The sequence below is a fragment of the Nothobranchius furzeri genome, chromosome 3, assembly GCF_043380555.1.
Source record: "Nothobranchius furzeri strain GRZ-AD chromosome 3, NfurGRZ-RIMD1, whole genome shotgun sequence".
Classification (NCBI taxonomy): domain Eukaryota; kingdom Metazoa; phylum Chordata; class Actinopteri; order Cyprinodontiformes; family Nothobranchiidae; genus Nothobranchius; species Nothobranchius furzeri.
In genome coordinates, this window is record NC_091743.1 from 41,174,197 (window position 1) to 41,195,282 (window position 21,086).

The 21,086-nt window shown below is 45.4% G+C and overlaps 1 protein-coding gene across 1 annotated transcript; it reads left to right on the forward strand.

The window, feature by feature from the left end:
- Window positions 1-1,080: 1,080 nt before the first annotated feature.
- Window positions 1,081-19,154, forward strand: txnrd3 (thioredoxin reductase 3). The gene is made up of 16 exons (XM_015959977.3): window positions 1,081-1,424; window positions 1,913-1,973; window positions 5,381-5,490; window positions 5,618-5,725; window positions 5,865-5,937; window positions 6,013-6,132; window positions 6,210-6,352; window positions 7,282-7,397; window positions 8,584-8,809; window positions 8,988-9,080; window positions 11,379-11,455; window positions 12,314-12,470; window positions 12,552-12,659; window positions 13,950-14,045; window positions 14,125-14,259; window positions 18,337-19,154. Exons 1-16 carry the CDS (start codon window positions 1,308-1,310, stop codon window positions 18,397-18,399), a joined length of 1,803 nt encoding a protein of 600 aa, XP_015815463.3. The 5' UTR covers window positions 1,081-1,307; the 3' UTR covers window positions 18,400-19,154.
- Window positions 19,155-21,086: the final 1,932 nt, after the last annotated feature.

Below are 21,086 nucleotides of genomic sequence, written 5' to 3' on the forward strand. Positions count from 1 at the left end.
GTGTCTCACCCCATGCTCAGCCAGTGGATTGGCACACATATCAAGCTGCAAAATATTCTGCTCTGTTCACAAGAGTTTAGAGGCTCACACACAGCAGCAGCTGTTTCTGGTGCATTCTCCAATATGTTTGACACGTGGCATATCGACCAATCTAGAGTGCATGCCATAGTGAGTGACAATGCAAGAAATATGACAAAAGTGATAGAAACAGTGCGCTGAAAGGAATACGGTGCGTGGCCCACGCACTACATCTGGCTGTAAACGAGGGCCTGTTGGCTCAGCGTAAGAGACATCCTAGCTATAGGCAGAAGAGCAGTTGGCCACTTTAAACACTCTCAGCTCACCTATTCCCTCTTACAGTTGTTGCATGATCAGCTTAGAATACAGATTTGAAATAGAAAAAACAAAATCAGTATAATTATAAATAATAAGAAACTGTCTGACTTCACTACAATATTCTGTCTATCAACCCCTTGTGATGCCCTTAATTATGAACTCTGTCTATTTATCTACATGCCTATGAATAATTAGAATAAATAATTATAGATGCCGGCAGCCGTCGGCGAAACTCTAGCTACAAAACAGGTAAACAAAACTGTTTCTGTGTTTAAAAAGAACGAAAGCATGGAATTATAGATGTTCTTCTAACTGGGGATAAGTAATACATCTTTTGGACTGTTTTCATTCATTGATGCCGTTTCAAAATTATCACACCAATTTTAAGCATTTAAAGTGATGTGCCAAGACGAAAAAAAATGCTGTGCCAACCATAGACTGTACATGCCAACATACCATGAATTAAAAGTCTTCTTGAGGATGTAATTTCCTTTATTTTACTTTTCTCTCCTCAGGTTATCGTGTTAAATAGCACTTTTGAATTGTGAATGTGATTCTTTAAGATTATATAATTTATTTATAATTATATATTTTCTACAGTCATTGGTCTTTGCTTGGTGGTTTGACGTGACTTGTGGGTTGGCGTGTTTTCTACTCTTTGCCTTCCCACGCGAGCGGCCTTCTTCCTGTTTTGGTCATTTCCTGAGTGATATCCGGCGAACCCAATGACCACATCGAGCGCACCCAGAATAATTAGATAAAAAAAAAAACGCCGGAGAGTTTGGCGCGGTTGGTAGATGACTATTTCCTGGTGGTGGGGCGACACTGGCGGACGTCTGACTCGCGGTCGTCCCGGCTCCTTCTAAAGAGGCAGAGTGGGTGTTTTATAAGACGTAGAGTTGGATTTGGCTGATTACTTTTAACCTTCAGAAGCTTGCCCTGCGCAGTCAGGCACACGGAAATACCTCAAAATGCCTCCGGTAGAAAAGGACGCCGGGAAGAAGGAGCTCAAGTCCCGGATTCAAGAGCTTATTGACTCCAACCAAGTCATGGTTTTCAGCAAAAGCTACTGTCCGTTTTGTGTAAAGGTTAGTTTGGTGGTCCTGCGAGTTCTGCCGGTCGGACACTTCACCCCCGCGAAGTAGACGGGCTCGGTCTAATCGCTGGTTAGCAGTAGTTTCCTCGCTGCTGACACCGCGATGGCGCGTGCGTTTCTTAAAGTCCGCATACGCCACACTAGTCTACACTTATCACAGAACCAAGCAACGTTTCTGTTCGGCTCGCTATTAAGGAGGGCTTCGGAATCTTGCGACACTGAAAAGTCGAGTTATGCAAGGTCTCGCCTGTTGCCTCAGTCTAAAACCTGAAGTTAGAGCCGAGCCCTGCTTTTCAGCGTGTTGCTACACCATCCGGCGTCATACGGGTATTTAGTCACCTTAAGGGTTTAGGGATGAGGTTCGAGCTGCACACACGTGATACATTCAGTTAAATCTGGCCGCTAGCTATTAAAATGCGTTATTTTAAAAGCGTTTGTTGTTTTTGTATTGTAACTGATCCTTTACTTTCATTTGTGCAGGTGAAAGACCTGTTCAAAGAGCTGAACGTGGACTGTAATGTGATGGAGTTGGATCTCATGGGTAAGGCTGATGGTTGGTGTCTTTGCTGACTTGTAAGTGAAAGTGGGACCAACTTCACCATCTAGTAAATATACAAAGCAAAACCACCAGAGAAGAACATGACAGCATCAGCTACATTTCTTGTACTTTACTCAGTAAAGGCATGCCTTCTGAGCAAATGGAGAAGTTGACATGTCAGTATTTCATGGTCAGGCTTGGAGTGCGTCACATCTAAAATGGTCTGGATGGAAACCTGCAGGTAATTTTACGAGTGTGTTCAAATTCAGGGGCTGCATCCTGGTCGGCATAGACCAGGTCCTGTTGTCAGCCAAAAGCAAGTGGCTGTGAATCTGGATGGTCGAGCCTTCAGATTTATACCTACCCCTACATTGGCCAATGCACCTTGGGGTTTGTGAGCAGTGAACGAAACACCAGACCCGTTATTCAAATCTGGGACAAAGGGGGTCAAATTTGTGGGTTGCGTTTGAAGGAGTCTTTGAATTTGGACAGTCTTCGTTGCAGCAGTGTAAACCCCAGCCTACAAATGATGCAGCTCCTGAATTTGGACTTAGATCAGTGACCCCTCTCCTTTGGCAAAGGTGTAATCCTTCCATGATGGATGAGGAGAGTAGGTGATGCTAGAAAGCAGCTGAAGAAATGTTTCCTGGCACAAGATGCATAATATCAACCGTTTCTCCAGGATATGGCCTTATTCTACAACGGCTGACATGAAATAATCAGCCAATCGGTGTTCAAAGGAAGGAAGAGGAAGAATGTGGTGTGGTTTAGTAACACTGATTAGATTATGAAAGATTAAAACTTGCTAAAGCAAAGAGATGATGTTATAGACGAACCCCAGAAACCAAATAAACCTGAAGTAAATGATTGTTGATGTAAAAACGGAAAATATCTAGATCTGGTTATTGATGGTCCAACCAAAAATGTTCATTATTTCTTGTTTATTTAGCTTTTGAGCTGCGTCTTCGGCACAACCTTTTGCCATTGTGATTTATTTTGAGTCAAAAACAAAATTAGGGGAAATTTGGATTTTTTTTTTTTTCATTTGGAAAATTGCTTCTCCGTCTTTCATTTAGTGTCATTAATATTTTAGTTTTCTTTGACATTTTAAGTTGGGGAAATGGCTTTGTTGCACATTTGTTTCCATTTTCCTTCTCCTGCTTTATGATATCATATGATCATGCTGCTCATCACATGTTCGGCTACTAGCAGCGTCAACATTTGAAACGTTTACGTGTTCCCGAATCCAGTATCCTGCCTTTGTCTTGTTTTGTCATTTTTGGAGCTGGTAAATTTCGCTTGAGGTATTTATGGGTACTTTACACACAGGTACTTGTAGGTACGTAGATCTGCTGACTCACAACTTCAAGCAGTAAATGTAGTAGTGAACGATTACTTATCAGTATCAGCAGGAGCTGATCTGTGTGGATGCCGATGAGCAGTTGTCACACCTGAGCTTGAGTGATACTGACTAAAGTCTGGTCTCGGTTTATCTCATAAACACTTTGATCCCTGTAGGGAAATAGTTTTGTTACAGCAGCAGAACAACTCAACACTTGAGTAACTCTGGGTTCATTCACAAGAATCTGGAATTTAATTCTGTCTCTGATCTGGGTGAACTAGGAAAAATGGAAAACATGCAGCTATTTTCCTGCTGCTGTCAGGCAGGTCAGAACCATGAAGTAACTCTCCACCTGCATGGCATCTGACTGAGGCATGGACTGTGTGAGCGACCAAGGGTAAAAGCAGGCGGAGTCACAGGAAGAGTCAGAAAACCGGGTTTATTTTTTTATTCCAACCTAAACTTATTTTAAGGTGGCAATGAGTACCTTTAATCTCTGGAAATATCCAATATCTAAATGTTGTAGAAAATGAATGAAGTGATGTCCAGTTGTTGAGAAATACTGGCGGCTTCGCATCTAACCATAAAAATCTGGTCGAAAGTACATGGGTCAAGGGTCTAGCGTCTGGGGGATGCCATGTTTCCTTCTGGCCTGTCAATGATAGGCTGGATGTACGAGTTTACGTTCCCAGAAATGTGAATTTAATGCAAAACTGCTAAATTCTTTCCAAATATGAAAGAACAGAATCAAAAGAGGTGCTATAAATGTATGGCTGAGCAGTATTGCCGTAGTGTGAGGATTTCATTGGTAGGCGCAGGACTGCCGAGCAGATCTGGAAAGTACAGAGTCAGAAAACTAGCATCCGCTGCATTCTCTTGATGGAGTTAACTGGACCATCAAAGTCTAAAGAGTCACGCGAGGTCACGTGCTTTCTGCTCTACAGGTACCATTTACTGTACTGTTTTTTTAAACTAGCTGTGTGTGTGTGTGTGTGTGTGTGTGTGTGTGTGTGTGTGTGTGTGTGTGTGTGTGTGTGTGTGTGTGTGTGTGTGTGTGTGTGTGTGTGTGTGTGTGTGTGTGTGTGTGTGTGTGTGTGTGTGTGTGTGTGTGTGTGTGTGTGTGTGTGTGTGTGTGTGTGTGTGTGTGTGTGTGTGTGTGTGTGTGTGTGTGTGTGTGTGTGTGTGTGTGTGTGTGTGTGTGTGTGTGTGTGTGTGTGTGTGTGTGTGTGTGTGTGTGTGTGTGTGTGAGTGATTTGGGATAATTACTGTATTTTACAGGGGAGCCTAAACGCTTCCATACACGTGACCTAAATGATGCAGGTGGTTTTTCTGTTATGACCACCGCCGTGCATTTCTGCTTTGGATCAAACTGATGGCGCCTACGCCCTCCACGTGACTGGTCCGCGGACCACTTGCGTGCCGAACGGATCCGTTCGGATCACAGATCATCGTTGCATCTCTACTTGCGTCTATTCTGATGAGCAGCACTTTAGCGCAATGTCTGGTGCGAGCAAGCGTGCCAGATCATGTGATTTTTTTTTTTGTGTCTGTTGTGAACTGATTTACCTTTTTTTCTACAACGATGGACATTTAAACTAGTTTGCACAGATTTGAAATGGATTCTCAGAGCATCGTTGCATCCCTAACATAATTTCATTCGGTTTTCGGCCTTGGTTTCCTCAATGTTGGTTTTGGCGAAGAATTTTCATTTCGGTGCATCCCTAAGCACAAATGTCCCCTTCTCCAGTAAATGCTGGGTAGTGCATTCTAGGGCTGGGTGAGATGGCCCACAATCAATATCATGATATATGAGGATGTCCCCTCAATAACGGTAAATGGACGATAACTACAGGTATGCGCAGAGACAGTGTCTCATCTGAACACACACACACACACACACACATACACACACACACAGTTTATCCAGCTGTAACTGAATTCCTTTACCTGATGACTTCAGAGGTGGAGCTGTTCCTCTTGTGTTGTTTTTGCTGATGGTTTTCTATCTAAAGTCTGAGTGGAGCGATCAGCATCTGCACTCAGAACATTTTAACCGTCTTGTGTCCAGAGAATGGAACAAACTACCAGGAGATGCTGCTGGAGATGACCGGGCAGAAGACCGTTCCTCAGGTCTTCATCAACAAGACCCACGTTGGTGGTTGTGACAAAACCCTGCAGGTGAGTCTCTGCTGAAGACTGCTGTCACTGGCTAACTCATCGAAATCCTTACTGGAATTTAAACTGTTCTTTCAGACTAATGAACTCCACTTGGCTGATGTGAGGTTCATGTTGTGTTAACTTTCAGGCTCACAAAGATGGCAGCCTGCAGTCGCTGCTCAAAGGAGAAAACGAAGCGTTTGAATATGACTTAATTGTCATCGGAGGAGGATCTGGAGGACTTTCCTGCTCTAAGGTGACGCTTTCACCACAGTCCTGCAGTTTTTGTCTGCCATCTGGTGTGAAACTAAAGATGTCTCAGTTTTGAGTCCCTTCTTTTAGCCATTTAAACTGTGAAGGTAAAATGGCTTTAATGGAGTCTCTTCTGGAAACAGGAAGCTGCCTCTTTGGGGAAGAAGGTCATGGTGTTGGACTACGTTGTTCCCACGCCAAAAGGAACCACTTGGGGTGAGCTGCTTGTCGTTTGTCTCGTGTCTTTCAGTCCGGTAACGTGCTAACTAGGCCTGATCTGTTGTTCCCCAGGTCTCGGAGGAACCTGTGTGAATGTGGGCTGCATTCCCAAGAAGCTGATGCACCAGGCGGCCTTACTGGGCTCAGCCATGGAGGATGCACGCAAGTTTGGCTGGGAGTTCGACGAATCAGGTGAGGCCCACTAGCTTTTAAAGGTGAGCCTCTGTGGAAGTGACTTGTTTATTTTGTACTGGTTATGATGATTTTAGTGAAACACAATTGGGAGACGATGAAGACGGCTGTCAACAACTACATTGGCTCTCTGAACTGGGGCTACAGGGTGTCCCTGCGGGACAAAAATGTCAACTACGTCAACGCCTATGCAGAGTTTGTTGAACCACATAAAATTAAAGTAAGTGTTGAACCTCTTGGTAAACTGGTGCTGAACAAGTGAGCATTTGATGTAAAATGTTTGTGGAGATTAAACTCAAACATGTTCTTTTGTGTATTTGTGACAGAAATGATTCTGTTTAGTAAACAAGGACACTGCAGTGGCTGTGCGTGTTACTTGCTGTAGAGCTGATGGCTTTCATTAACCCGGGGTTGTAGATGTAAGGAGGTGCAGGAGAGGCAAAGACCTAAGATGTGTTTAAACATCTGTGGTCGGATCCACAAGAGGAACTAAGAAACAGAAGCTGAAATATTCACCTTTTTAAAGAATATGCTTAGATGAGTTTAAATGAAGAGTAAGGGCCATGATATACTTGCTGTTTAACCTTGCATTGCTGCAGGCTGCATCTTTGTTCACATGCTTGCTGCTCCTGCTGCACTGCACAGCATGTAGTACTGGAGTGTTCCACGAGGGGGCGAACTAGACTCCTCAGACCGACAGAGCCGGGTTTGTGAGTACAAACATGGCGTCGATAGAAGAGATCAGTAACTGATAACTGAGACAGAGTCACCGTAGTGAGTGTATCTTGCTCGTTTTGTCAACTTCACCTACTGGTTACTCGTATAATTAGGAGGGGGTGTGGCGCTGAGCTGTGGTTATGGTGAAATCGCGTGCACCACAAACACATCCGGTGGAAAGCCCAGGGCGTTAGGTTAGTCAGAAAAGCCTTTGAGCTGTGAGTTAGCTGTCGGGGCCCTTCTCTTTGTATCGTGTTAGCTAACATGCTAACAACCAGAACAAACCTGATCATGTATTTAAGCAGCGTTTTTCCAAATCCTCAGCAGAGTCGCTTTTTTTTTCCACATTCTGAAAGAAACACTTAAATGTTTCTCAAATTAGAAAAAACAGAAGGATGTGGAACCATCACCTTCTGTTTGTGTTTGCAACAGGCGACAAACAAACGAGGAAAGGAGACGTTTCACACAGCAGCCAGATTTGTCTTGGCTACAGGTGAGAGGCCACGCTACCTGGGAGTCCCTGGAGACCAGGAGTACTGCATCACCAGGTGAGCCCCGCGCACCTGTGGTACCAGAACTTTACGGTGTCGGGCTGGAGGCCACATCACCACTATCACTGTTTATTTACTGAAGTACACAGTACAATCTGTTCTGTTTTGTTTCCACAAAAATAAACAATCAACGATGAACAGGAGTCTGCTTCTAGACCTGCAGAAAGAGACAATTAAACCAGAAAAAAGGGACAACAATACAACTGCGTCAACCTGATGAGGAAATATAAAATCAACATTGTTTAACTGAACTATCACAGGATAATAAATCACAGTGCATTTAGTGCCAACCACAGCCTTGAGACAAGTGTTGAACGTGCCCTAGTCCATACTTATGAGAGCACCATGTGAGCACCTGTGTGTGTACACACGCTTGTATATGTAAGGTTTCTCTATAGGAGCGTCCAATAGAGAGTGAGGGGCCACAGATCTGCCCCCCAAAGATGTGTAGGAGATGGAGGGTACTCCATGTCCCAGAGATCCAGGAGCTGCCCCAGAGTGCAGGGACCCCAGGGAGACTGTGACCAGAAAGGCCCCCGCCCCCCTCGAGAGGCGCAGAGGATTGCCCCGGGGAGCCACAACCAGCAGCCAGCAGCTTCCCGGGAGATATCAGCAACAAGCCCACAGGCCCGCCTGCAGCCTCCCATCCCCAAGCCGGCTGAGCCTGGAACCCAGCGACCACCCCCGCCAGGGAGTCAGATCTCACCAGGCAGCCACCGGGATCGATCAGGCAGACGCCAAAAATCTTAAACCCCCTAACCCGGGTGCCACGAACACTCAGACAGACCAAGGCACCACACTCCTCACCAGGTGTGGCAGGGGGACAAACAATGTTCACCTCGTCTCATTAGCGGTGTCCCTACATCAGACACCGTACAGACACCCTTAACCCCTCCCTCAGCGCGTTAACAAGTCTGGTCTCACTCCAGTGGTCCTTGGGGGATTCAGAGTAAACTAACGTGATTCAGTGATTTTTACCGCAGTGCTGTCCCTGAGCTCAGATCTAACAATCTCGACCACATAGACGTTGATTTGCATGAACTGGGTTGCCGGTGGGGGTGGGGCCTCTTGAATTTATAAACCAGCTGTGGATCAGCAGCAGCTCAACTTATCCTGATCCATCTGACAGAAAACACACAAACACACACGTTCTTTGCTACCAACCTTCTCGTTTGTTCTCTAGTGACGACCTCTTCTCGTTGCCCTACTGCCCGGGGAAGACGCTGATCGTTGGAGCGTCCTACGTGGCTCTGGAGTGCGGAGGCTTTCTGGCGGGCCTCGGGCTCGACGTCACCATTATGGTGCGCTCCATCCTGCTGAGGGGCTTTGACCAGGATATGGCCAACCGGGCAGGAGAGTACATGGAGGAGCATGGTGTCAAGTTTATCCGCAAACATGTCCCCATAAAGGTGTGTGTGCTACTAGACTCCTAGCTAAACTGATTATTGAGGGAGGTGAGATCTGTTTTTGTGTAACTATGGTTCAGTTAATGTCACCCATTGGAGCTGCAGTTGGTAGCAATGAGACAGGAGGTCTCCTCAGACTTTAAACTGTTCCATCACGTCCACATTTCCTGTCTTGTCTCAGATCGAGGAGCTGGAAGCAGGAACTCCTGGCAGGCTGAAGGTGACGTCCAAGTCCACCGAGTCAGACGAGGTCGTCGAGGGCGAGTACAACACCGTATGTAGTTCTTCATCTGTCCATCCATCCCTCAGCCCTCCTGCCAGTGACTGTCCTGTCTCTGATGAACAGATCCCTCTGTTGCTTCCTGGTACCAGATTCTGATGCGTTCACATGTCTTTAGAGGGAAAGGGTTTTGTTGACTAATCCAGATGTTTACTCTGGAGTCTAAACCTGAATCGGTCACATTAGAGAAGGTCATCTCTGGGCTTCTTTATGGTATTGCAACCAAACAGTGGAGAACTATTTAAACAGTTTAGGGTTTGTTGTTGGTTGAACACACACTCACCGGTAGGGATGGGTACCGAATTCGGTACTTTTTAAGGTACCGACCGAGCACCGATTCACGTCATTTCAAACGGTGCCTCGTTTCGGTCCCCGTCCTTCATAACGAGAACTTGCCTAGACAGCTGCGCATGCACAAGAGCGTTATGTCGTCGGTCGCTGCGAGCCAGTTGTAAACAGAGCAGCATGGTAGAAAGAACACACGCTAATGCTTGGGTCCACTTCACTAAATGTGATGGGTAACTGGGTGATGATGAAACCAGCGACAACGATCTAAGTGAGACATCTTCATCTTAATCTGCTCCGGTAGGTAAATAAAATGTTTAAGATAACGTTAGCTTGATATGTTAGCTTCCGTTTCGCTAATGGTGCGTTCGCTTTCTCCTCGGAACTCAGAATTTCCGACTAGAAGAACATGAACGCGCTCTAAAGTTTGGCTTCACTTCACTAAATGCGACGGGTGATTGGGTGAAGATGAAACCAGCAACGACAATCTAAGTGTGAGGCATCATCGTTTTAATCTGCTCCAGCAGCTAAATAAACTGTTAAAAATAATGTTAGCTTGATATGTTAGCTTCCATTGCCACCGTTGTTATCAGCTAATGGTGTGTTCGCTTTCTCCTCGGAAATTCCAACTTCCCAGTAGGAAAAATCAAATGAAAAAGGACGGCAAAAGGAATGAAGATACACAGTAAATTTAGTTCACAGTAAAGATGTTTGCTTCAGTTTAATTATCAGCTTATAAAACTACATGGACGATGTTAAAATACAAACAGTTGTATGTTATTTATCGTGATATTTATCAAATATTGTTATATATTGAGAAAAATATATATTTAATTATAAAAGATAATTAAAATAATAAACACTCAAAAGTATCGAAAACTGGTACCGTTAAGTACCGGTATCGATTCAAATGTCAAAGGTACCCATCCCTACACCGGTCACTTTATTAGGTATGTGTAATTACCAGGTTGGACCTCTTTGGCCTCCAGAGCTGCCTTCGTTCTTCATGTCAGAGATCCAACAAGGTGTCTTAACATTGCTCTGAAGTTCTGCTCCATATTAACATGACATCATCACACAGCTTCATCTATGATGTTCCACCACATCCCAAAGTGCTGGACTGATATCTGGTGACTGTGTAGGTTGTTAAGAGTCCAGTGAACTTATGGTCCTGTTCCAGAAACCAGTTAGAGATGATCTGAGCAGACATGGTGCATGATCCTGGTGGAAGTAGCCATCAGAAGATGGGTCCATGTGGTCATAATGGAATGGGCATGGTCGGGTAGGCTGTGGTGTTTAAACCAGGCTCAGGTGGTACTCAGGGGTCCAAAGTGGGACCAGAACGTCTCCTACACGCCATTAAGCCGGTGGTTTATGAGATCAACGCACGCCCGCGTCTCACTGCAGCTCCAGTTTCACTCTCCCAGTCAACCACCCGTCTCTTAAAGCAGTAGTAACATTAGTCCACACTCACAATACCCCCTGCTGATCGTTACCATATTTAGAATTCTATTCATATTATTCTGGTGTTTCATAATAACTCCTAATAATTTTATAATGAACTGAAATAATTTTCAGAACAGTTCTGTTGGTTCATACGGAGATGCTGTGTAAACCTCGTTCACATCGATGGTTCTTTTTTCAAATTGTTTCAACAGATTATTGTCACAAGAAAAATGTATGATGTAGAAAGGTCAGAGGTCACTAATCGATACAGATCTGAAGCCCACGGGGACAAGCGCCTCTCTAGATTAAAATCCCAAGTTGCTTCTCAACCACGTCAAAAATAAAAGGTTAAAAATGATAATGGGAGAAAATTAGCAGCTTTAAATGTTTTGATGATGATTTTATGACTAAATTGTAAAATGTGTGTTGAACCTTGATTAGAAGAAAATTGTGAATGGAGCTGAAATTGCTATTTCTCCTAGGCAAAATCATAATTCAGTGTTTTTCTAAAATCGTTGAGCCCTACTTCCTCACTTCTGTGCTTTCATCTGTTTTGTTCAGGTGCTGATCGCGGTGGGTCGGAACGCTTGCACAGATAAGATTGGACTGGACAAGGCAGGGGTCAAGGTGAATCCCAAGTGAGTGCGTTTTGTTTCACTTCACGTTGGTGTGCTGAGCTGTCCCTTTAAGGCTGTGTGTTCAGTCACAGTGATTCAGCAGTTCTTGGTCTCCCGTGACTCGGCTGGGCCAGTCTGGGGGGTGGTGGTCAGATAGGAGGCGACTGCACACGGGTAATGTGGAGCTGGCTTTGTCAACGTTCCTGCCTCCCTCCTCTTTGTGATTATTCTAGAGTTGAAATCTGACAACCGGGTTCCAGACGAAGCAGACAAACGATCATCCACTCAGATTTACTTGCAGCTGTCGGCCCAGCCCTTTTTGTGAAAGACTGTGTTAATCCCGTGAGACAGCAGGGATTAAGTCTGCATGGGTTCCGATATTCTGCTCGGTCACATGCGCCGGTCTTCTGACCGTAGGAGTCAGAGCTGCGGGTTCAGGACTCCTCCGTCAGCCTGAGGTTTCTGTGGAATAAAACCTCTACTATTCCACTTCCCAGTAAAACCACCCCGCCCTCTGTTCTGCATGACCTTTGACCTGCTTTATCTCAGGCTCTTCTAACTGCAGTTTGTTCTTACACATTCTAATGGTAAAGAAGCCTCAGACAACAAGCCGCTGGATTGTCTTTGGTTTAAGCCGTCGTCACCCAGCCGACTGTAGACTGCAGCAGACTCCACCACGGTCGGTTTGAACAGCGCCGACGGACTAATGTTCATGACTGTTGCTGTGGAGAGCTGATTTTATTTATGTGAAAGAGCGTTTTAACAAACCGCTCAAATACTGATTGATCGTCATCAGCTGTGACCGCCGTTCATGCAGCAACAAACACAGGAAACAACTGGTTTATTCTTCCCTGACCAGCTTTTCATTCAACTCTTTAGGAACGGAAAGATCCCAGTGAACGACGAAGAGCAGACCAATGTGCCTCACATCTATGCCATCGGAGACATTCTGGAAGGGAAGTGGGAGCTGACGCCAGTGGCCATCCAAGCTGGAAAGTTACTGGCACGCCGCCTCTACGCTGGAGCTGCAGTCAAGGTGCTCCGGCTCCCTCAGACATGGTCTAGTCTGCTGCTGTGTAGTGTTGTGGTTTCAATAACGGGCGTCTTTGACCCTCAGTGTGACTACATCAATGTTCCCACCACCGTGTTCACTCCGATGGAGTACGGCGCCTGTGGCCTGTCGGAGGAGAAAGCCACAGAGTTCTACGGACAGGACAACATCGAGGTGACGTCACGAGGGATCGGATTTACCAGACCACCAGGGACTGCACACACACCAGCAGGGGTTCATGTTAAAATCTGAGATCTAGATGAGGTCAAAGGTCAAGAATGGTTAATGAGCAGATTCCTTTCATCAGATTTGTTTCAAGTCTTTATTTTTGGCACATTTTTCACAATGTGGTTATAATGGGTGGGCTACCTCTCCTTATTCACGATGTTGGTAATAATTAACCGTCTTTAAACTTTTACTTCTGTAGTAACTGTACTGGTTTGTAAAATTATTGACTCACTTAATTATTAGACTCGTTAGCTTAATAAGATTCAAATGGAAATGGAAACAAAAGCTGAATTTTATATTTCACTGAGCCCTCGTAGTACTGCTGAAGGATGAATGAATAAAACTTTGTTCTCACCAGAATAATGAAGCTGGTCGCCCCCCCCCCCCCCCCCCCCCGCCACCCCCCCCCGACCCAGCAGAATTTCTTAATGATTATCTCTAATAACAATCGATCACTCTGAGTTGTTCATGCGAGCTGAACGTGAAAATAGTCTCCTGCACCTACCTCCTGCATTAGCTTCTGATAGAAAGTAGATGCTGAAGCTGGATTAGAAAATCCTGACAGGTCTACGTCACACTGTCACTAACATTCATCACCCGTCTTGAGTCACGACGGGGAAGGCTGCTGTTGGCTCAACGTCCAGGAAACTGCAGAGTCTTGACTAGTAGAAACTAGCCGTTAGCATTAGCAACTCCACCACACAGCAGAATTCCTTCAGGTTTGAGTTGTTTGTGGAGATAAAACATCAACATTGGAGCGCCAACAGTCAGTGGCAGGGTTGTGTTGCTGTTGGCCATTCAGAGTAGAGATATCAGGAAATAAGACTCCAGAACCTGCCGTCAAGAAGCTCAGCTCTGATGTAGCTCACTAGCTCCTGAAACAGGCGTACCGGAGCTTTGCTAACCCCAGAGGACGATTTACAAGGCATTAATTCCTACTGGAGACCACAGCAAATGCCGTTAATAAATGAGTGTTCCACACCTTTAAAATACCTCTACCACGCTACCTTTCATAGCATCATTGGGCACGACTGATCTAATATTACAGTTGGCACTATTCAGATATTGTTTCTTATGAACTGAGTTGGGTAAGGCATAACGGATTCTGAGTTGTGCTGGTTTTTGTCTGAGCTTTATTATGACATCATCTACAGGATGAAACCGATTTAATTGAGGAGCGATGTGTTTTCCTTTAACTTGTTACTGGTTTTGCTCACCTGTCTGTTCTGTGTTCAGGTGTACCACAGTCTGTTCTGGCCTTTGGAGTTCACTGTGCCGGGACGCGACAACAACAAATGCTACTCCAAGATAATCTGCAACAAACTGGATAATGTACGTCTAAATCTAATCGTGGAGCCAAGCAGTCACCCGCTGGAGCTCTGGGTCTGTCATAAACGCTGTCTTCTTTCAGGATCGAGTCATCGGCTTCCACTACCTGGGTCCAAATGCAGGAGAGGTGACACAGGGTTTCGGTGCAGCCATGAAATGTGGCGTCACCAAGGAGCAGCTTGATGGCACCATTGGGATCCATCCGACCTGTGCTGAGGTGAGAAAGACTGTTTTAAACTTGGTATTGGTCGTCTCATCGGCTCACTCTGTTAGCATTGTTGTGTTCAGGAAACGAGACTTTTGTTGGCGACGTGTTACTTATGATCCATTTTAATAAAGGGCTGCAGCTATCAAATATTTTATTATTCAAATAGTGATGCACCGATATGACATTTTTGGGCCGATGGCGATATTGAGATCATTGTTATGGCCGATAACCGATATTTGCCGATACCAACATACTAACATTAATGCTTCTAAAATCAGCAGATTTTGTGTAGAATTTATATTTTTAAAGCTGAATTTACATTATTTTGTACACACAACACACACATTTATTCTTCTGAGATGATTACAATCACTGACATGACTAAACAAATACACACCACCCCCCTCCCCCTCTGAAACAGGGACAAATGGTGACGAGGTGGAAAAAAATCTGTTAATATCTGCCTGTTTTTTTTTTTTTTTTTTTTATCGGACTGATACTGATATGGAAAAAAATGACTAACATCGGTCGATACCGATATTGATGCTGATATGTTACGGCCTCAGCCATAGAACTCTGGAAACCCACAGCATGACAACAACAAAGTCATCCAAGCCTGGATGTTATGTCTACACATTAGTTCTATCCACACACACACTCCTGCACACACACTCAACAGAACTTGTGTGACGAAACAAGGGAGAGTTGATGGAAATTTACCTCCCCCTTTGGTGCGATTCGAGTTGGGTTACCAGATTTATGGGTTGTAATGGCATCCAAATGAGCGGAACCCTTGTGAGGTTTGATTTGGTTCCTGTGGACCCACTTATAGACGGGATTCTTGTTACTTTGGTGATCTTGATCTGATACACGGTCGGAGAGTTTTTCAGTTATCAGTAGGGTTGGGGGTAAACGATTATTTTTTAAAACGATTATTCTGACGATTATTTTATCGAATAGTCGACTATTCTAATGACTATTTAGAAAATTTATCTAATTGTACAATTAACAAAAACAGAAAAATCTCAAATTCCTCAAAAAAACTGATAAATTGTTACTGTAAGAGAATAAACACTACAGGCCTTCCATTTTGTATAACACTGCTTTTATTGTGTTGCGGTTGGTTATGTTCTGGTGACGTGTAGAACTTGGGAGTGCAGGCTGCTGCCTGAGAGGTGGTTGGAGACGGAGTGTCTCCATGCTGCTTTGTTTTGGTCACTTATGTGCGTGAGGCGAGTGATGTTACGACTCTTCCTGGGGAGTTTGGCTCGTGTGCAAAAAGGAAGGGACAATAACGGGATTTAAAAGTTAAAATGATGATCAGGTTTATTTAGAACTTCAAAAAAATCATAAATCTTTCCATCCACAGGTTGGGAATAATAAAACTAATTCTGCCTGTGGGGAATTAAAACAAAAGTACAAATAACTAGGGATGTCCCACTGGGCAAAGATTACTGGGTTCTGGACCAAAATAAGGATCTCCAAAGGTCCAAACTCTAAACTGGGTGGTTAAACCAAACTCAAGGTGATATTTTAAACTAAACCGAAAACCCACAACACTCTAAATGTAATAAAAGGGAGATCTGCACCACAAAAAAGATAAACTCTAAACCAAAACGTAACAGCTTATCCAAACGCAAGAAGCTGTTAGCGAAGATGCTAACAGTAGCTTTACCAACATTAAGTTCAAGTTACCAAGTTTAAATAAACCAAAAACAGACCAGCACAGAGGAGAGACGGCTACCACCAAAACAGCTCTCCTAATGTCTGAAAAAAGCTCCTTAATGAAGGGAGAAATGCTCCCGGTGATGTCCTACATCTGCGGTAGAGACGAAGCAGCGCATCTGACCCCGGAAGTTGTTGTCCGTTGCCGGGAGACGAAGGCGGGCAACACAGGAAAATAATCTAGTAGTGGACGGACATTGTTCCGGGTCTTCGGTATTTGGCGGAGATGTTAGTGAAGGCAGAGAAGAGGGCGAACTAGAAGAAAAACAGGCAGATTCAACCTCTATTTACAAACTCCTGGGGATGCAACAAGTGGGCGCGGTGCGTCGACTACCGGATCTGACGTCGACAAATTTTTAGAATCGAGCCGTGGACGTCGTCGAGGCTTCGCTACAGCCCTAGTTATCAGGTGTGGACCTGACCACTTAGGCAAAAGTTTCTTAGCCAGTTTACCAGAGGTTGCTTTTGTGCGACTGGAATTAGGAGCAAAGATATAGAACTGGGCCTCATCACCCACGTGGAGTTCAGAATGTGAGGCCTTCTGATCATAATAAGCCTTCCTGCCCTCAGCTGATTTCTCCAGATTTGTCTGTGCAAAAGAAAACGCTGCAGGCAGATGGTTCTTCAGGTCCTGCAAGTACTGCTCACTAGTGTGAGCCGGAGCAGCACTGGACTGAACTGACACAGCAGGTGAAGCGGCAGGGTCATTTGTCTACCGGTCATCATTTCAAATGGGGAGACACCTGTAGACTCATGGGGCGTGGCCCGTATGGCCATAAAGATCAGCGGAAGCTTCACATCCCAGTCTCTGTAACTAGAGGACACGTATTTCCTTAAAATGCTGACAACAGTCCGGTTCATCCTTTCCACTTGGTCAGACGACTGGGGCCGGTAGCCAATATGGAAATTGGCCTTTACCCCCAACATCTGCCAAAGGTGCTCCATCACTCCAGAGGTGAAGTGAGTTCCCCTGTCCGAGTTAACGCGTGCGGGGAGACCGAACCGGGAGAAGATGTTTCATCAAAAGGACAGCAGTTGTCCGAGCCTTGTCGTTGGGTGCCGGCAAACATTCAACCCATTTGGTGAATGTACAGGTCACGCTCAAGAAGTATTTGTTACCTCTGCTGGACTTGGTCAGGGGCCCCACCCAATCAAATTGCAGGTCCGACTACGGTGTGGACGGTCCCCTGCTCTGTAGCGGAGCTTTGTGGATGGGGTTAGACGGCTGACCACAAACCAAACAGCTCTGGACGTAGTCTGAGATGTGTCTACGCAACCCCAGCCAATAAGCAACCTGGCTCAGGGCACCGAACGTTGCCTTGACACCTTTGTGTCCGGCAGAAGGAGAGTCATGAGCTTGCATGATCATGCCCCCCCCTTAAGGGCGGTGGCGCCACAACGACAGGCGATGACGGAGGCTTGGAGACGTGCATCAGCAACCCTTCAACCTTCCTCAGCGTGACACGAACCTGAAAGAGAGCACGGCACTCAGGAACGGAGTCGAGCTCGACAGAAGAAGGCAGGTGAGCTGTCGGATCAGAAAGGTTCAGGATCATCCTGCTGATAGCAGGGTCCTGGGCCTGGAGACTGCCACGGTCGTTTTCAGAAAAGACAGGTTGAACAGACAAATCCATTGGATGGTCGAGAGGTGGACGCGTTAGCAGCCTGAGCTCGAGTCACGACACACACGCGGGGTGGGTCTGACTGGGAAGACACATCGTCAGGGAACAACAAGGGGTTGAAGGACCATGGGGTACCAACAGCTGCACCTTGTTTGGCAAGAGAGTCTGCAAGGTCTTTGTCCAAGATGTTGAACTCAGCTGGTGAGTGGAAGTAGCCAAAAGGACCGAGTGAAGGTGTACTGGTGGTTGGTGAAGGTGAAGGCCAGATTTCTGGAGAGGGATTGTCCAGAATATCAATGTCAAGAGTGGAGAAGTATTTGGCGTCTCTCACCTTTGGAAGTTCTTGTTCCAGGCGTGCCGTCGGCCACCGAGTTGCATGTGAGCACAGCTGTTACCAGGGTTACCTCTGTCCAGGTGATGCTAATTAGCTTTGTACAGGTTTTGGCTCTGGTCTAGTCTTCCTCATGCTGAAGAAGAGGAAGCTATAATTGCTGCTTGTTGAAGATCTTAAGCTGAATTATGGATTTTTTATTGCGTGTAGTATTAGCTTAATAAAGGAGCGGCATGACTCATTCATCATGCTCAGTGCTAATTACAGCACATTAAGCTGCTCAGCTTCACACACACACGCACGCACGCACGCACGCACGCACGCACACACACGCACGCACGCACACTGTCCCCGGTCTTTCTGAGATGTCTTTCATTGGACCATACCTGTGTGTCCTCCTCCCTCCAGGTCTTGACCACGCTGGATGTGACCAAGAGCTCCGGTGGAGACATCACTAAAGCTGGTTGCTGAGGTTAAACCCTGCCTGTTTAGTGGGCTGCTCTCACACCAGACTCCCTAACACAAAACCAGTCAACATCCAACCATAGCGCTTGTCTCTCAGGACAGACCGTGTCTAATCCTGTCGGAGGACAAGCCGGAGTCTGATCTGAGACAGCTTTCTGAACGGCGGGGTTACTCTGCTCGTGTTCCTGTTGGGCTTCACCAGTGGGTCCTTCTCAGAGGAGTCCCAACACACGGTGTGTGTGTTTGGGCTGTTTGTGACGTCCTCACTCGTAACCCGAATCGCTGAGGTGGGTGAGGATTGATGTCCCTCTGCAGAGGCTTCTGATGGTGTCCCACAATCCTTCGTCCAAAACCCCAACTTTCCACACGCCTGTCGGAGACTAAATCACATTATATAGCACTAAGAGGTTTGAACGAACACATTGTTCTGGTGTGTGTGGATCACCTTTGTCTTCACACACACACCCCTCTTACCAGGTCTCCTGTGAATCTTCTAGAGAATGTTCTGCATGTGAAAACAGAAGCTGCAGAGGTGCTGATGTACAGATTTCTGCATTACACCCTGAAGCCTGACTGGGAAGTTATGTAATTATTTTACTCTGTTGACTTGTTGCTTATTTGTTCAGCTTCCTGTCTGCCTTTGCTTCATGTACATAAAGATGTCCAGTCCTCTAGAAGGTGATGATCTGCTGTCTGTAGGCCACTTGTTTGTTGTTCATAGTTTTGTAGACCAACGTATAATAAAATACATTCGCCTTAAATACGTGTCATTTTTATTAACGTAAAGCAGTTTTTAGACTAGTTGATTCATGCAGTTTGGTTTATTTATCAGCACGTGGAAGTGATCTGGTCTAAAACTAACCTCAACTAAACAAACTATCATTTATTAAGCTATGCCAATTCATTACCCGTGTGTGGACATGGGTTGGCCCTCTATTCTTACAGATGTTCAGGAGCTGCAGGTGAGATGTATGGATCAGCTGAGTTCACGTGGGTGGGTGGGTGGGTGGGTGGGGGATCATTTTATCTAGGGTTTATTTTTTTTCGTATGTTGGTCAAATAAACCAAGTTTTAAGAAACATTTGAGACAAGTGATCAACCCCACAGGAGCAGAGGTCCCTCAGTTCACCTTCAGGTCAGATTATACAATGTTTGGAGAAAATATTCCTGTAAAATACGTCTCAGACTCCTGAGCAGATCGAAGATCGTGGCAGGAGTCAAACTTGACTGGAAGGTTAAAGGAGGAATCCCTAAAAACATGGCGGCAGGGTGGTACGTTGTCTCCGGTTTTCCACAGTGTCGTTTAAATGGATGAAACCAAAATGGGTTCGTTTACCCATGATGCACAGCTGCATAGGTGAAACCAACCCGTTTATCAGTCAGCTGTCAACATGGTGCTGATGGCGTGGCCCCCTCAGTTTTCAAGTTCACCATGAATGCCGCCATTTTCCCTGCAGACAGATTGTTGAGGTTCCTCCATGATGGTTAAACTCTGGGTCTCTTGATTCATTTTCCATCATGAGACTTGTTTGACCTATATTAATTTCCCCACGTAGGGAATCCCACACACTAGTCCTTTGGATTGCAGTCCAGACTTCTTTTTGGTGTGTGTTTTATGCGGAAACCAGATCCTCTAGGGGTCCTTGTGTTGCATCTTCTCAGGAGACAGCGAGGTATGTGGAGTCTAAAACACTTATTCAGGTGAGATCAGGTTGTCGTCCTGCACCAGAAGGCAATAAATGATCAACTGATGAGGTGGGGGTCTTTAGGGGTACCACATCGGCCCGGGGAAGTTGGATCAGAACCACGCCATTAATGTGGGCAGCCTATTCAGCTTGCCTACATCAGAGAGGCTGAAGAAAGTACATGATCACATCCTCTCGTGAAACAATTGTCCTCTGTGAAGCCATTCAGCCTCTGTCAATAGAGTCCAGGCTGGTGTGAAGCCTTTGTCGGGTTCAGCTGCTCACATCTCAAAGCTCCATCACCTGCATGGGTTGTCATGACAACCTGCACTTTGATGGTCTTTATTTGGATGCTACCCGTTTGAGGACAAGCCGTGAAAGAGATGATTCACTCACGTTTGTTGTGCAAATGAACATCCAGACAGTGATGGTGCGTTAGAGGCTGCGCTGGTTCCAGACCCACAGGTGTTGGGTCTGATGTCCAGCAAAAGGCTCCGCCCACTCTTCAGTGCATGTATAAACACGCAAAGGAATGAGGAGCTTATGAAGTCATTAGAGCGTTGTGTGACTAAAACATGAGAGCTTAGATTTATCTCTGATGACGAGTAGAGCCAGCGTTGGTCTGATGGGTTCGGTCGGTGGTCCAGGTGTTACCCTTGTGTTTATTTAGTGTCTCCAGGTGTTGCGTGTCTATTTAAAGGTAAACTTTATTGTTACATGCTGGTCTTTGGCCTTTAGGGGGCAGCACTGTCCCACAAATGTCTGCATCCTCAGAAGGTCAACAGATTTAAACATTTTATTGTTTGAACTAATGTTTTTTTGTTTTTTTTTTATCCTCATAAAGACCTCATAAATAAAGGAACCCTGTCTCCTGTGCATCAAGAAACGATTCACATAGTTATTCATTCTCATGAACTGGGATCCAAGCAGCACATTAAGCGTTTTTATTAGTTATTCATGCATTTCTGCTCTCAGCTCTTTTTCTACAAAACGTTCCCATAAATCATA

Coding starts and splice junctions, on each gene's coding strand:
- txnrd3 (XM_015959977.3), top strand. CDS start 1,308: ATGCCTCCGGTAGAAAAGGACGCCGGGAAGAAGGAGCTCAAGTCCCGG. Junction 6,353..7,281: donor TTGAACCACATAAAATTAAA/GTAAGTGTTGAA, acceptor TGTTTGCAACAG/GCGACAAACAAACGAGGAAA. Junction 12,660..13,949: donor ACGGACAGGACAACATCGAG/GTGACGTCACGA, acceptor TTCTGTGTTCAG/GTGTACCACAGTCTGTTCTG.